This window comes from Zootoca vivipara, chromosome 1, assembly GCF_963506605.1.
Source record: "Zootoca vivipara chromosome 1, rZooViv1.1, whole genome shotgun sequence".
Lineage (NCBI taxonomy): Eukaryota > Metazoa > Chordata > Lepidosauria > Squamata > Lacertidae > Zootoca > Zootoca vivipara.
This window is the reverse complement of record NC_083276.1, coordinates 23,660,233-23,676,221: the sequence shown is the minus strand read 5'-3', so window position 1 is coordinate 23,676,221 and position 15,989 is coordinate 23,660,233. Positions and strand designations below refer to the sequence as shown.

General features: G+C 45.3%; 1 protein-coding gene across 1 annotated transcript; it reads left to right on the top strand.

The window, feature by feature from the left end:
- Positions 1 to 2,764: 2,764 nt before the first annotated feature.
- Positions 2,765 to 7,516, top strand: GPR65 (G protein-coupled receptor 65). Its single transcript, XM_060277684.1, has 2 exons — positions 2,765 to 2,861; positions 5,845 to 7,516. Exon 2 carries the CDS (start codon positions 6,002 to 6,004, stop codon positions 7,055 to 7,057), a length of 1,056 nt encoding a protein of 351 aa, XP_060133667.1. The 5' UTR covers positions 2,765 to 2,861; positions 5,845 to 6,001; the 3' UTR covers positions 7,058 to 7,516.
- Positions 7,517 to 15,989: the final 8,473 nt, after the last annotated feature.

Here is a 15,989-nt window from a genome sequence, read left to right as displayed (position 1 = left end):
TAAGGGGATGTGACACCTGCCAGCGAGCAAAGGTGGTCAGAGCGCCACCAGCAGGTTTGCTGGAGCCATTAGCCACACCGCACAGGCCGTGGGAAGTAGTGTCCATGGACTTCATCACAGACCTGCCGTCGTCCAGGGGCAAGACCGCAGTGTTGGTGGTGGTGGACCTCATGTCCAAAATGTGCCACTTTATACCGTGTGCCAGGGCGGTCTCGGCAGAAGAGACGGCCAAACTGTTTGTTGACCACGTATTCAGACTGCATGGATTGCCTTTAAGAGTTATTTCGGATCGTGGCCGCCAATTTGTTTCCAGTTTCTGGCGGCGGCTAATGAACCTCCTGCAGGTGGAGGTCAGTTTGTCTACGGCTCGGCACCCGCAGACCAATGGACAGGCGGAGCGGGTCAACGCCATTCTGCAGCAGTACCTGAGATGTTACGTCAGCCAGAGGCAAACGGACTGGGTGGATCGCCTGCCACTGGCAGAATTTGCCTACAACAATGCGGTGCACGTCTCCACAGGGGTGTCGCCCTTTAAGGCCAACTACGGGCGCGACCTCAGATCTTTCCCGGAGAGGGAGGGGGAGGAGGAGGAAGAGGGCCCACAGGCAGAGGATTGGGCAGAGGACCTGGAGACGGTGCACCAGCAGCTCAGAGAACACTTGGAGAGGGCCAAGGAAGCGTACAAGAAGGGGGCAGATCGCCACAGGCGACCGGGAGAGGTCATCAGGGTGGGGGACAAGGTTTGGTTATCCTCGGAAGGTCTTCCCACCAGGGGGCGATGCAAAAAGTTAGCACCCAGGAGGCTGGGCCCCTTCACGGTCACGCAACAGGTCAACCCGGTAGCCTTCAGACTAGCACTGCCGGAGGACATGAGAGTGCACCCAGTGTTTCATAGATCACTGCTGTCACCGTACAGGGAAAGTACCAGGTTCAGGGACAGCGATCAGCCTCCAGAGGGAGGGGGGGAGACGGGAGACGCCCGACAGCTCAATGAGGCAACTGAGATTTTAGACTCAAGGAGAGGGGTGAGAGGGCTGGAGTACCTGATAGCATGGGAGGACACTCCGCCGTCCCACAATGAGTGGATACCGGCCACGGAAGTACCTGAGGAATTTTTAGTGGAAGAGTTCCACGCCCTGTTCCCCCACAGGCCCAAGCCCTGGCACATGGAAAGGGAGGGGGAGGGGGAGGGGCGGGAGGAAGGGATAGCAGGCAGCAGCTCTCCATGGAGATGGGAAGCGGAATTTGAGGACACGGAAGAAGAGGTGTGGGTTTCACCGAGGTCAACGACGTCAGAGGCAGGAGAGGACTGGCAGAACATTTTTACTCCCACCAGCTCTGACGCCACTGACTTCTTGGGATTCCCGTCTTCTCAGGGGGAAGGAGAAAGATCGCAGGATTGGGGGGAAATTTTTACACCCACAGGCTCGGATGCCACAGACTTCTTGGGGTTTCACTCATCCCCAGCAAGCAGAGAGCCACTAGGGAGGGGGGGAGAGGAGCCTGGGAGGGGGGTGGATGTGAGGGACAAGGGATACAGGGAAGTCCCTCCCATCTTAAGTTCCAGCCCATCCCCAAGCGCTGGAGAGAGTAAGGAGAGCTCTGCCTCCAGCGGAGAGTCAGGAAGTGGTGTCCGAGGCTCAGGCAAGGTTGTGGAGCCGCAGGTGGGACAGGAAGTTGGACGCACGGGGGGGAGGCCAATCCCCCCAACTCCCGAATTGCGACGCAAACGTAGGGGGAAGAGGTTGGGTCTGCCAAAGCTGTGGTGCTGGAAGAAAACGCGCCAATCGCCATTCGGGAGTTCTGACACCTCACCTTAAGGATGCATTTTTACTGCTCTGAACACTGTAAATAATCAGCACTTAATAAAAGCCTTAAAAGACCATGCTGGAGTCGTTACTCTAGAGTAGCCATACCAGGCCCTCTGACACCAGCTATGAAATAATATCTTCTGAGAAACAGATTTGATAAAAAATTGAGAGTAAACTTATTGTCAATTGAAAATCAGTGGCAATAAAGGGGTTTCATATATGTATATCTATGATAAATCTCATTGCATGTTTTCCCCCTAAGTAAGTGAAACCTACAGTATTGTTGTACACATCCCAGTCTTCAAGGAGTGACTCCAGGAGTACGTGTGCTTTCCCAGGGTTTGGTTTCCTTCGAATGATGATCAGTGGAAACTGTGGCATCTTTAGTTCCCCATTAGGCTTCCAAGGAAGCACAAACACATGTCTCTGTCTCTCCAGATTACAGCATCAGTCCAAACTCTCTCACACACAGATATCCCCTTGGCCTGTGATGGTATTCCTAAGATGACGGAGGTGAGGAAATATGTGTCCTCTTCCTGGACAGGACCATCACTTAGTTGTCACTATGGCAACATGGCTCACTTTTTGAGATGTTGGTGAGAGCACCTAAGAGAGAGACTGCTCTGGCTGGTTCAGCAGATTTTCTCTTGTAGATGTTTACCTCTCACAGAGAACATCACAGGCCTTGAAGAGACCCACGAATATCATCCAGACTGACTCTCCAACCCTATAGAAATCCTTTTAGTTCGCTCTTTGGTAAGGTAAAGACTCGGTGAATCTTATGGCCCCTTTCCCTGTACAATTCGTATTGGTGTGAAAAGATTTAAGCTCCGGATCATGTGGGCAGAAAAGAAACTATGGTTTCCTCCCATCACCACCAGCAACTGCAAAGTTGTTTCCTCTTTTTCCTTACCTCTCAAAGCAGATTTCTCTAGCAATTTCCTGTCTCTGCATGAGAACTGGTTCTCATTAGAGTACATTGTCTTCTGAGGGTGAAGTGTCTAAAGTAACAAAAACAAAGCAGCAGAGCAGGGTCACAACAGAAGTAAGGTAAGTCCTAATTCTTACAAAATACTAACAGACTCTCTTATATTGGTACTAAATATGGTCTGCTGCGTGGTTTTAACTAGAAATACAGGTTTCAGGTTAGGTATAAAGGCTGAAACTACGAGATCTGTTTGAGATCATCAAACAGCAGTGCCAACTTGGCCCTTTGACTGTGGGTGCCCGCGACTGTGGGTGCCATGCAGCATGCATGGCCCTGGCACTGAAATTTATGGGTGCCCGGCACTTTTATGGGGAATTTTGTGGGTGTTTGGGCACCCAGCACCTCAGGGATTTGGCATCTATGTCATCAAACAAAGGGGTTCCCTCTTGACAGACAATGACACAAACTGTTTCAAAATACATTGATCGGTAATTTCTACTAACTCTATACAAACAAACAGATCAGTAATGTTTGTTCTGGCCCAGGCTTTGGAGCATTGTATGGATAGACTGGCCGGTGGCCGGCAGTGAATGTAACACAAGGTGCAACTATGTTGATGTGGGTGGGTGAACGGCAACTGCTCCATGGTCCTTTTTTACAACCAAGAAGTATATAAATTTCATGAATTAAAAAATAAATAAATTAGTGGATCCCTCCACTAGACTGTTTTGGAAGCCAGTGCAGGGCAGCTAGCATCTAAGCGGATGATTAATAAAGAACAGCTTTGTAATTGTCCCCTTTTTCTGGAATCTGTCCCTGGTAAATCTCCGTCCTCCCTTTCAGAAAACGCCTTTCTGCAATAGAGTGATGGCCACCAACACAGGCGGCTTTCAAAGAAGATAGCTCAGTCAGTAGAGCATTAGACTTTTAGCTTCATGCAATGTGCATCAGAGGGGGGGTAAATTAAAACACCATGGAAAATGGGGTGGGAAGTCAAGAAAAGACACAATTGTTATTTATTGAAGTATATATGTTAATTGTTTCAAAATTCAATTTTAAAAATTGTTATAAAAAGAGACCCTTAATCTCAGGGTTATGAGTTCGAGCCCCATGTTGAGCAAAAGATTCCTGCATTGCAGGGGGTTGGACTAGATGTCCCTTATGGTCCTTTCCAACTCTACAATTCTGAGAATATGAATTTATGGATTAGACAAATTCATGGATGGTAAGGCTATCATTGATGGGCATATTCATCCTCCTTTGTGAGAGGTAGTGTGCCTTCGAATACCAGCTGATGGGAATCACAAGTGAGTAAAGCCTTGTTGCAGTCAGGCCCTGCTTTCAGGGATCCCATAGGTATCTGATTTGCCACTATGAGAACAGAATGCTGAACTCGATGGGCCATTGGCTTGAACAAGGGGGCTCTCCTTGTGTTCTTAGGCAAAAGTACCCCTATTCTGAGCTCAATTTTATGACTGCAGTCCTAAACACACTTAGCAGGGAAGTAGATCCCAATTAACCTAGTGGGATTTTCTTCTAAGTACACCTGTTTAGAATTCAGTGGCATAGCACAGGGGTGGTTGCCCCAGGTGCAAAATTTTTAGAGGCACAAAAATTTCAACACCTGGTGGCGCCTCAATACAGCTGTGGGTTTCCGTTGCTGGGCTCCATTGAAAATGGCTTCTTCATGCAAACCAGGAAGTGACCTTTCCAGACAACAGAAATCTTCTGTTTTATCTCTGTGACTGTGATCTCCTGGGTGATGCAGATGCCGTTAGGCAGCCTCCACGCGATCCTGGGCACTGGCAACCCACGTTACACCACTGTTAGAGTTGCTCTCTGTAATGGCCAGTTAACTAATACCCCCCTGCTTCAGAAGCCTGCAATAGTGTGTGTGTGTGTGTGTGTCCTGGAAAACAACTTCACAAGTGCAATTATTATGAACCAGTTTATAACTCTAAAAAAACACCTCCAGGGTTGTATCCTGTGCTAGTCCTGCTCAGAACAGACCCACTGAAGTTAATGGATCTGAATAACTAATAACGTGCCTTTCCATGGGTCTACTCTCAGTAGGCCTGGCCTAGCAATTTCAAACAAAAGTATTTCTGCACTTGGAGAGTGCAATTGTTGCAAAGGAACCCAGACAAATGCTTCTTGCTGGCTGCTCCCAGACTTTGGAACCCCCTTCCTGAAAAAGGCTCCCTCCTTTCTGTCCTTCTGTCCTTTTCAATTTCAAAAGGCCTTTGTGAACGGACTGTTTTAAAGGAAAAGGCTGGTGCTGTGGGTTTTTTTATTGTTATTGTTATTGTTTTTAATGGATCTTTGTATATTATTCTATTTCTATTAGTGTTTAACTACATTTTAATGATAGTCTTTTCTATGGTTTCAGCTTGTTCTGTTTTATCTGTGTAAGCCGCCTTGAGTCTCGGGCTAGGAAAAGGGCAGGATATAATTCTCTTCCTACAGTTATTTTCCCCCAAAACATAAATCCATATAGATTAGCTTGGAAAGTGACCTTCCTCCCCCCCCCCCCACACCCTCGTGCTACTGCATTTATTTTAGCAAGTGTGCAGTGTGGATTCTTGAAGATCAAAGCACTAGGGTCTACAACCCTGATCAAATGACATATATCCACTCCCATTAATGTCTCACATTACTAGTGTATAGTGTACACCATTGCATCACACACACACATGCTCTACAATTCAATGATTCTATGATTCCACAGTAAGACCAATGCAAAGAATTTATCTACCTTCTCTGTGACCTCTCTGTCCTCCCTCAGGTATTTTAATCCCCCCACATTTTTTCTTTGTCTAGACTTTTTTCTGTCTCATTGGCTAGATTCCTGCTCATGGTACATTTAAATAAATGTTTGCTTCTCTGCTTTTTGGAATTTTCTTCACACATTCTTCCTATCCTTCCTTTCAGAATTTTAAAAGAGGGAAAGAGAAACTAAAGCCACCCAAAATGACAGATGCGGTATCTTTAATCATCTCCATCCCTTTACTACTCTTTTTTGCTTTGAGCGTCATTGACAATTGTCTTGATCAGAGTAACCAAACAAACCACCTAATTGCATCTTTTGTTTTCTTTCCGTTGCAGCAAAGAAACAAAAACTAAAAGCAGTGAATTGCTTTTTGGTGAAGGGTGACAATCTGGACCATAAGAACCTATTATCTGCTCTTCTGTGACCCAAAATTGGACTTGAGACAACTAGTAATTCCCTTCCATCTGGAGTGAACTTGTCTTAATCGAAAGAATGGCCTGTAATAAATCACTATGCAATGCAACAACATGTCTTGTAACTCACGAACTAGACCAACATTTGTTTCCTGTTCTCTACAGCATTTTGATTATTTTCAGTATTCCTGCCAACTTTGCATCCCTTTATATATCCTACAGCCAAATAAAGGGAAAAAATGAGCTGGGCATCTATCTTTTAAGTTTAGCTTTAGCTGACCTACTGTACACTTTGACCCTGCCTCTATGGATTTATTATGCTCGGAATGATGATAACTGGGAGCTTTCCAAGCAACTTTGCACTTTTTCTGTTTTCCTTAAGTACTTGAATTATTATACCAGCTCAGCATTTCTCACCTGCATTTCCATTGATAGATACTTAGCTGTAGTCTATCCATTGAGGTTCCATTATTTGCGTACAAGAAGATTTGCCTTGCTTGCCTCTGTCTTTGTTTGGGCCTTCGAAATCATGTCAAACTATCAGGTTTTAAAGAACGAAGACATATTTAATGAAACTTTGGAATCCACAAACCACAGCCGCCATACATTTTGTTATGATACATACCCTCTAGTAAACTGGCAGGCCCAACTGAACTTCTACCGTGTGGTTGTGGGGTATGCAATCCCACTGGCCATCATGGTCTTCTGCTATCAGAAAATATACCGAGCCGTAAAGCACAATCAAGAGACCCAAAACAGGGACAAGAGGAAAATCAACCACTTACTGCTGAGCATCGTCGTCACTTTCTTTTTGTGCTTCACTCCATATCATGTTGTTCTGTTCATTCGCAGTATCGTTGAGCCCTGTGAGTGTGACTGTGGCTGTGGCTGTGACGCTGCCCAGAGGATGTTTATACCTTACAGGATTACAACTGCACTGACGAGTTTGAACTGTGTAGCTGACCCAATTCTCTACTGCTTCGTGAGTGAAACTGGAAGAAGGGATATTTGGAACGTGCTCAAGTGCGGCCCTTCTGAGAGCCAAAGAGATGCACAACTTTCACAAAAGGTTGCCATGTCCAGTAGTTCACAGGACAAAGCCATGATGGTTCTGAAATCAGAAGCTGTGCTATAGAGCAGAGACACAGGAATAGGGGGTGGGGTGGGCACTGTGGCCCTCTGTAAGTTGTTGGACTTCAAGTCTCATCGGCCCCTGGCTGTGTGAGTGAAAGGGACCAGCATTTTTGTGCCTGAAGAAAAGTACAAGATGGTGCCCTCATCCCAAGCCAGAAGCTGACTGGACTGCCAGCTGAATCTTACTTCGACACTGGAGAACAACTCTGTTCTCCAACATCTTAGTACCGCTCCCCATCCCCACCCCACCCCCCCAGTATCCAAGGCAGCTACTTTACTCTTCCCTGGCAAAAGATAATTGGAGTGGGAGTTTGAAATGAATGAAGCTGTAAAGTTTGGTTCCCCCCCCCCCATCATCAAATTCAGTTTGCCATATTTCCACATTGGCATGATTGCTTTTTTAAAAAAGTCTGGGTGAAAGTTTAATTTATTAAAAAATAAAATGTCTTCTGTGCACAGGAAGTCTGTTCTAGATCATTCTGTTGCTTTCTGTTTTAGTTGGAAACTGCTCTTCATTGTATGGTCAAAAGGTCACAGGCCCAGAAAACAGAAAGGAAACCTTAAAGGAGGATAAATTAGGGAAAATAGAAGCTTAAACTGAACTCTGCTGCTCATAGGCCAAGATTTTGAGAGGGGGCTAGAAATAATGGTATCATTCACTTGACGCAGTAAACCATAATGATTTGCCATGTACACGCCACTCTCGACCGCTGATTTCAACACACCTGTGCTCTTCCCTATTACACAAGAGAAAGAAACCACCATAGCTTGGCATGGCCAAATTCCTGGCTGCCAGGTGGATGGGAAGGATGCCATGCGGACAATGCCAGACACATTGAGGCACAAGCAGCTTCAAATCCACATTATGTGGATAAGCCCTTTGTCTCCAAAACAAACTCTTGGGCTACTTCTGAAACAGCATGGGGGATCGCATATGTAGAGCTCATAATTTCCTGTGCACTTTATCTAGATGCACCCTGGTGTTATTTTCCTCGATTTGACGTCAAGGTTTTATCAAGTCATCTTAGCCCATATGTTGCTAGAGGAGCATGCAACACAGGAAATGGAAAAATAGTAACCTGATACTATCAAGGGCATAGCGACTAACTTTGGTGCAGCCTGCAGCTACCTAGGAAATTCATGAAGCATCCTGTTCTTTGTTATGTATGCAAAATATTGTGAAATCTACATCAATCGGATCTAATAATAGAAGTCTGCTTTGGAGTTACAAGTTGCTCCGGCTAGGCCGCTTACTTAAGAAATGATATACATGTAATAGAATTGCTAAGGGTGACAGAGTTTTATTACCAAGATACTGCATGTGAAATTTTGAGTAAGTTTAAGGCTGCAATCCTCTACCACTTACCAGGGTGTGACCCACATTGAACTCAGAGGAGTTGCTATGATTTGCTTGCAGAGGTCCCCCAAGATACCCCAAATAAATCACACTTCACACAGAAAATTAAGTTTAAGGTTTTTGGCATAATTTTGGCCACAACTTTATTTAAATACAAAAATGTGAGTGGTTGCTTAGGCATTGGTTCCATCTATCTGTCCCTATGACAGAACTGACTTCCCCCGCCTGCGGAAGTCAGTTTTAGGAAACCATTTTGGGGAGAGAATGGAGCTGGGGGTCTTACCCTTCGCCTCTCCGCCAAATGCTCTCAGGGGCTCTTGCATGGCCCTAGCCCCTTGTCGGGGGTACAGACGAAAGCATGTTGAGCCCCTGGATTCCTTTAACAGAATTCACCCATGCAGCAGCAGCATCATCATTGGAGGGGCCAGCACAGCCAATCCTAGCCCCTCCACCAACCAGCAGAATTGGAGGGACGGGCACAGCCAATCCTGATCCCTCCACCAACCAATGCCTAACCGCAACCTTACGAGTTGTGACGATTTGCTACGCAGTAGGCGAAAACCAGGTGGCACCAGCCAATCAGCCAAATGGAAAAAATTCCTCCCGGGCCCCTGCCCCAGCAGCAGACGACCCCATGACAGGCGTAGGAAGGTCAAAGCACCAGCCTAAATAAAGGGAGGGTGGGCGGGTGATCCGTTGCACTCTGCGAAAGAGAAAGTGCAACGCTGAGAGCAAAGGTTTTATAGCTTCTGGTCTGACAATAAAAAAATGCAACATATAAATCTCCCTAACAACCAAAAGGACCCAGTCGTAAATGTGGCCATCTAGATGATCCCACCCATCAGCAGAGGAGGAATCTTGTTAGACCCTACCGCAACACGTGCTCTCCATGAAGGAGAACCCGCTTTACCAGGCACCCTCAAAATCCAGCCTGCTTCCCTTACTTCAAGAATAGCAGTGGCTTTTCATTACAAGGTCTCCCTGGGAAGTTCCCCTTCAAACAAAAAAACTACTCGCTTCCTGCCTGGTCTCCTTGTTAATAAAAATGAAACCTCCTGATACTTTCTTCTCCCTACTGCACTTTTCTCTAGGCACAGGTTCTATTGGGTTGGAGGCTTCTTCTGCTCAAACCTCACCTCCTAAAAGGCCTTACTTCTGTTGTAATCTTATCTCTGCAGTTTATGTCTCTCTTTTGGTTCTTGGTCTCTCATTCAGAACAGGTGCCTCACTGAGTCAGAAGCTTTTTTTCGCCCACCCAGCAGCTCTCAGCCTCTCTCCCCTTTAATATTGGCAGGTAAAAAACCAAATAAAAAAACCAAACCCTAGCCTCTTCTGGCACACTAATCTCTCTAGCTTCTCCATCTCCCTCACATGAATTTTATTCTGAGTAGACAGAATCATAAATGAGCATCAAGGGTTATCATGTCTAACCTCCTGCCAATGTTGGGAATGCACCGTTACAGCACCCCTGATAGGTAGGCATCCGGCTTCGGGTTCAAAACATTTAACAAAAGAGATCCCACCACTTTCTGAGTCAGTTTGCTCTACAGCTCACATTCTTGAGAAGTTCTTCCCGATTTTTAGACTAAATCCCATTTCTTGTCATTTGATCTTGTTAATTTGGGTCCTTACTTCTGGAACAATGGAAAACAAATTTTCTCCATCATCCATGTGACGATCCCTCAGATCCCTAATAAATCAATTAGTGCAACTCACACTTGACCTAATAATTGGAAGTTGCCCTTGTTTGTGAACACCCTTTTGCTTAACAAAAAGAGTGGGTGGTTAGAGCTGTTGTTTTTCAGTAGATGGCAGTGCAGTTCTGCGTAGTAAAGTGAGATATAGAATATACTACTAAGGAAAACACAACATCATTAAGCAATTCCTGCCTTAAACTCCCAAGTCTTCATTTAGGGAAGAGCTTGGGAATATATTGCCTTAACCCAGCTAATACACAAACAATATGTATGCACATCTGTGAACACAGAGAACTTCTCAGTTCCTCTATTATTGTTATTCATAATATTATTGTTTATTATATTTGTTAGTTGCTTTTCTCAAAGAGTGACCCAAAGTGAGTTACTGTACATTAAAAGCAATTAAGAACAACCGAGTAAAACCCCCAAAACAAATAAAAGGCAGGACTTCTAGATCCCACTCAACTAAAAGAAGTCACATTACAACACTCTTCAAATTAATGACCAAAAGCCTGAAAACTGAAAAAGTGCTATTTCAAGAAGTTAATTGCTCTAACACAGTGCTCATACACTACCCCTCAAAATCAACTATTAGATGTATCATTGGAACTCACCAAAGGTATCAATGAAAACTGTAAGCCAGAGATGGAAAACCAGTGGGCCTCCTGATGTTATTGGACTCTGACCTGCATCAGCCCCAGGCAACATGGCCAGCAATCAGGGATGGTGGGATTTATAGCCCACCAACATCTGAAGGGCCACAGATGCCTCATCTTGCTGGAACCCTTTATGATCTTATCTACTCCTGAAGACAGAGAACACATAAAATGTGTGGGATTCACCTGCAAGGGGGGGGGACTCCTGGACTGCCCCATCAATGTCTGAGGAGCATTTGCGGGAACACCCTTAATATTTCAGCAGACCAAACTACTTTTAAGACCGCAGGCCGTAAAAGACCCCTGCTTTCCAGTAAATTGACACTCTTAACAGGTTGGATTAGCTTTTCCACTGAAGATTTATTCCCGTCTATTAACTTGTGCTGGCACCAGCACTTTATTGCCAATTTCATGTTGCAACTACGACAATAGGGAGTTTATACTTCCCCAGAGGTAAAAGGTAAAGGGACCCCTAACTGTAAAGTCAAATCGCGAACCACTCTGGGGTTGCGGCGCTCATCTCGCTTTACTGGCCGAGGGAGCCAGCGTTTGTCCGCAGACAGCTTCCGGGTCATGTGGCCAGCATGACTAAGCCGCTTCTGGCGAACCAGAGCACCGCACGGAAATGTCGTTTACCTTCCCACCGGAGCGGTACCTATTTATCTACTTGCACTTTGATGTGCTTTCGAACTGCTAGGTTGGCAGGAGCAGGGACCGAGCAACAGGAGCTCACCCTGGCACGGGGATTCGAACCGCCAACTTTCTGATCGGCAAGCCCTAGGCTCTGTGGTTTAGACCACAGCGCCACCTGCGTCCCTCCCTAGAGGTAGCTCAGTGCAAAAAGAGACCATTCTTGCTGGAAGATAAAGCTGTCATTCACAGCATCCCTCAGGAATAAGCAACATAGAAGATGATGCTGAGGTCTCCAAGATTCGGATAACTCTTCCTATCTTCCCACATGGAGATACAGTAGTTATCACAGAATGGTTATCCTGTGCGCATTTATTTGGGAGTCATTCCCATGTAACTCAGTGAGGCCTTCCAAGCAACTCTTCTTAGAACGAGGCTTTCGGGCTTTCCTGATCAAAGGAAGCACTTTTATTTCTATTTTAACTTCTTGTGGGAAGGCGGGGACCTTGGCTGCACACACCCCATCTGCTTAAAGCACTGGAGTTTACCCCTCACAGAGCTACAATTCCATAGCTGTACCATAGCTGCATAGCTGCCAAGTTATCCCTTTTTTAAAGGGATTTTCCATTATGCTGAATAGGCTTCCTTGCGAGAAAAGGGAAAACTTGGCAGCTATGCATAGCTGTCAAGTTCTCCCCTTTTTTAAGGGAAATTCCCTTATGCTGAATAGGCTTACTCACGAGAAAAGGGAAAACTTGACAGCTATGCACTGTACACGGTCCATGAAATAAAATGTGGAGAATGAGAAATGAGTGAAAGGGGGAAGTAATTACAGTGTGTAGGCAAAAAAAGGGGGGATGGGAAAAAGTCATTAGCATGGCTCTGTTAAGATGCACTTTCTCTGCTGGGAATGATCAGTATAATAAAAACACAGTAAACGGACTGGGCATTGCAGGCTGATCATTCACATGTTTACTCAAAAATGAATTCCACTGAGGTCAATGGAAGCAAATGTTCATAGGATGGATCATTTGGTTTGGTTTTAGAAAATTACGACTTGTATTTCGTTCACAATTTGCACAGAGCGGAATAAAATACAAGAGAAATAAAAGACAAGTATCAGTAACCATAGCTTCCAAGTTTTCCCTTTTCTCGCGAGGAAGCCTATTCAGCATAAGGGAAAATCCCTTTAAAAAAGGGATAACTTGGCAGCTATGATCAGTAACATACAATAAACAAAACAGATACAGGGACAAAATCAAAACCACAAGAGTGAATAGTCCTGGCCATAAAAACAGCCAATAACCATATTTTAAAAATCCTTAAAGAAAATAGGGCATTTGTAAACAGCATTATATAGAGCATTGTAGAGACTTAGCATGTGTGAATATATATATATTCACACATGTTAAGTCTCTACAACTGCCCTGTAAGCTGATATTTCCTGTATTTCAGATGTGAGGCTTAGATTGAGAGAGAATAGTGGCTTGCCTAAAGTGGGCGTAGGACTGCATCCTTATGAATTGCCCCACTGCATTATAGTCATATGCCTGGTATGTTTTAAATGCCTAGGATTACAGATTGTCTACTGCGTTTCCACACAGAGAAAAGCTGCACTGCTTGAACTGATAATTATATATTTCAATTTTTAACTTAGAAAACAATCTTATCTAAACTTCATATCAAAGTTATTTTTTGAAGGCCCCGCGTTCAAGGAGCTCTGGCTTGTTAGAAGCATGGAGGCTAATTGCAAACACATAAAATTAATACCTTTCACAGCACCGTGGCAGTTTCCCCATAGTAAACAAAAGGACGCTTTAATTTATTCAGTATAACATTAATTGGACTCGCATTGCTAGACTGAGTGGTCACGAGATTTTATTTTCTTCCTCAAAGGCATGGCAGTGAATATTAAGCAGGTGCCTACGTGGACTCTCTGGCTTGTTGATGTTGTAAATTGTCCTTCTTGTCAAAGCCTCATAATTGCACCATCATTTGAGGAATCACACCCTGAAAGGCCTTTTAAATGAATTAATATATGAAGATGGTTCTAGTCCCTTGGAAACACTTACAAAACAAGGAGATCAGATAATGGCATATCACACAGTCCAAACGATTGTCTGTTCAGAAGGCAGCCCTGCTGAGTTCAGTGGAGCTTACTCTCAAGCAAGTGTAAATACAGTTGCAGCCGAAGACTTTAAAGTCGCACACGGGGAATTAATAAGAAGAGGAGAGCCTTGCATTAGAAGTCTTGAAGAGATGAATGGAGTTTTATCTTTTTATCTAAATTGGGGTAGCCAGTGTGGTGATGAGAGCTTTAGTTCAGGAGGCATCATATTGAGAATATTACCTGGATATCACTCTAAGGTGGAAATTACTCAGATCCATGCTGAACTTGATGTCATACCGGTAGTTCAGGCTGGTTGGAGGATCCTGGAGCAGCATAGAATTACAGGCTGTACGGCCGGTTTCAGTTGCAGCCTGAGGAAATCGACAGGACAACTGTGGCAGTGAAGCTGACTACATGCCCTCTCTATTCCTGCTCATCATGGCTGGTAAAATCTAGGGTTGACTGGATGGGTCCCATGCATCATTAATGCCTCAATACAGGAGGGAGTCATGCCCACCTCCATGAAAGAGGTAGGGTGTGGGTGGTGCTGTGGTCTAAACCACTGAGCTTCTTGGGCTTGCTGATCAGAAGGTTGGCGGTTCGAATCCCTGTGACGGGGTGAGCTTCCGTTGCTCGGTCCCAGCTCCTGCCAACCTAGCAGTTCGAAAGCACGTTAAAGTGCAAGTAGATAAATATGTACTGCTGTGGCAGGAAGGTAAAGGGCGTTTCTGTGCGCTCTGGTTTCCATCATGGTGTTCCATTGCGGCAGAAGCGGTTTAGTCAAGCTGACCATATGACCCAGAAAGCTGAAAGTGAGATGAACGCCACAGCCCCATAGTCACCTTTGACTGGACTTATCCGCCCAGGGGTCCTTTACCTTTACCTTTTACCTGGTGTGACCAATCTTGAACAGTCTCTCCCTGCATCCAGAGATTTTATAAAACCACCATCCAGTCTCTAATATTCCCTTTCTGAGCTAAGTGACAAAGTGGTAGCAACATTACTCAGGCGAGCTGTCTGTGGGCAATCAAATCCCCCCCCCCTCATATTCCAGGTAAAATATTGGTAGTACTTCCAAAGTGTATCTGAAACATCACAGAAGTTCTCATTTGTATCCAGCAGGACATACAAATTCATTGATATGATCAACTCATTTGTATATAGATTTTTAATTATAAATCTTGGGAAACAAGTCGCTAATAAAAAGACTTCCAAAAAACTTAATTTGCTAGTCACTACAAGCCCATTTTGAGATGCCATTGTAATGGCATCATGCTGCCTTTTGTGTGTTCAGGCTGAACACCAGTCTTTCTGCTAATGCTCCCTAGCAAGCTGTGTTGCCACCTAACACTGCATGTGGTGCTATGTGAAAAATTAAATACCGTACATCTCTTCTTCTTTGGTTTGCAATAGTAGTTTTGTTAGCGCAGCCTTCATCAACCTTGTGTCCTCCAGATATTTTGCACTCCAACGCCCATCAGCCCCAGCCAGCATTACAAAAGTTGGGTTAGTGGCACCAGCTCTTCAATGTTGTTCCTTCTGCTCACAATAAGGCAGCTCCCCATGTTCCTAAAGGGATATTGTAAGTCCCACAGTGCCTTCAGGCCCAGATTGGGGTTGGTAGACTCTAATGGGAGAGGAGGGGGGAAACGAGGGCAGTGGGAAGCTGGAACACCGGAGCAGAATCTAGTGAATGGACAACCTCCCCCCAAACCTTGCAGGCTTTGATGGTGAGGCTGGAGTCCCAGGGAGATAGCAGTGTTGGAGTCTGGGGAGGGAGATGATCTGCAGCCTCAGGTAGCTGAATAGGATTTGGGGTGAAGTGGAGGTGTGTTCAGCACTTGCTCAATGGCTGTGATGAATGGAAGAGATGTGCCCCCCCCCCTCAATGAAGAGGAGGAGGAGGAGGAGGAGTTTGGATTTGATATCCTGCTTTATCACTACCCTAAGGAGTCTCAAAGCGGCTAACATTCTCCTTTCCTTTCCTCTCCCACAACAAACACTCTGTGAGGTGAGCGGGGCTGAAAGACTTCAGAGAAGTGTGACTAGCCCAAGCTGCATGTGGAGGAGCGGAGACGCGAACCCGGTTCACCAGATTACGAGACTAACGCTCTTAACCACTACACCACACTGGCAAGCACATGCTTGCAGGTGAGATATTCCTGCAGGACTACACATTTTCAACTGTTCATATTCTGTGTGGAAACCCCTACAGTGTACACCTGTGAAGGCTTCCATTCAGTCAGGAACCCCAGTTGTGGAGGGTGGATGCCTGTGTGGAAATCCTCACTCACACATTGAACATGTGAATGTGTTAAGTTCATGGTCAGAACAGCACACCAGCATTGGTGGTATTCTGCCCTGTTTGGTTCCTCCACTCCATGCTCACACATTTGGTTAGCATGCGACTCCCACCCCAAACAGGGCAGTAGAAATCCCCTTCTCCATACAACTATTAAAAAGTTAACACCTAAATCCCTTAG

Bases quoted from the DNA above. Each gene is read 5' to 3' on its own strand.
- GPR65 (XM_060277684.1), top strand. From the start codon at position 6,002: ATGGCCTGTAATAAATCACTATGCAATGCAACAACATGTCTTGTAACT.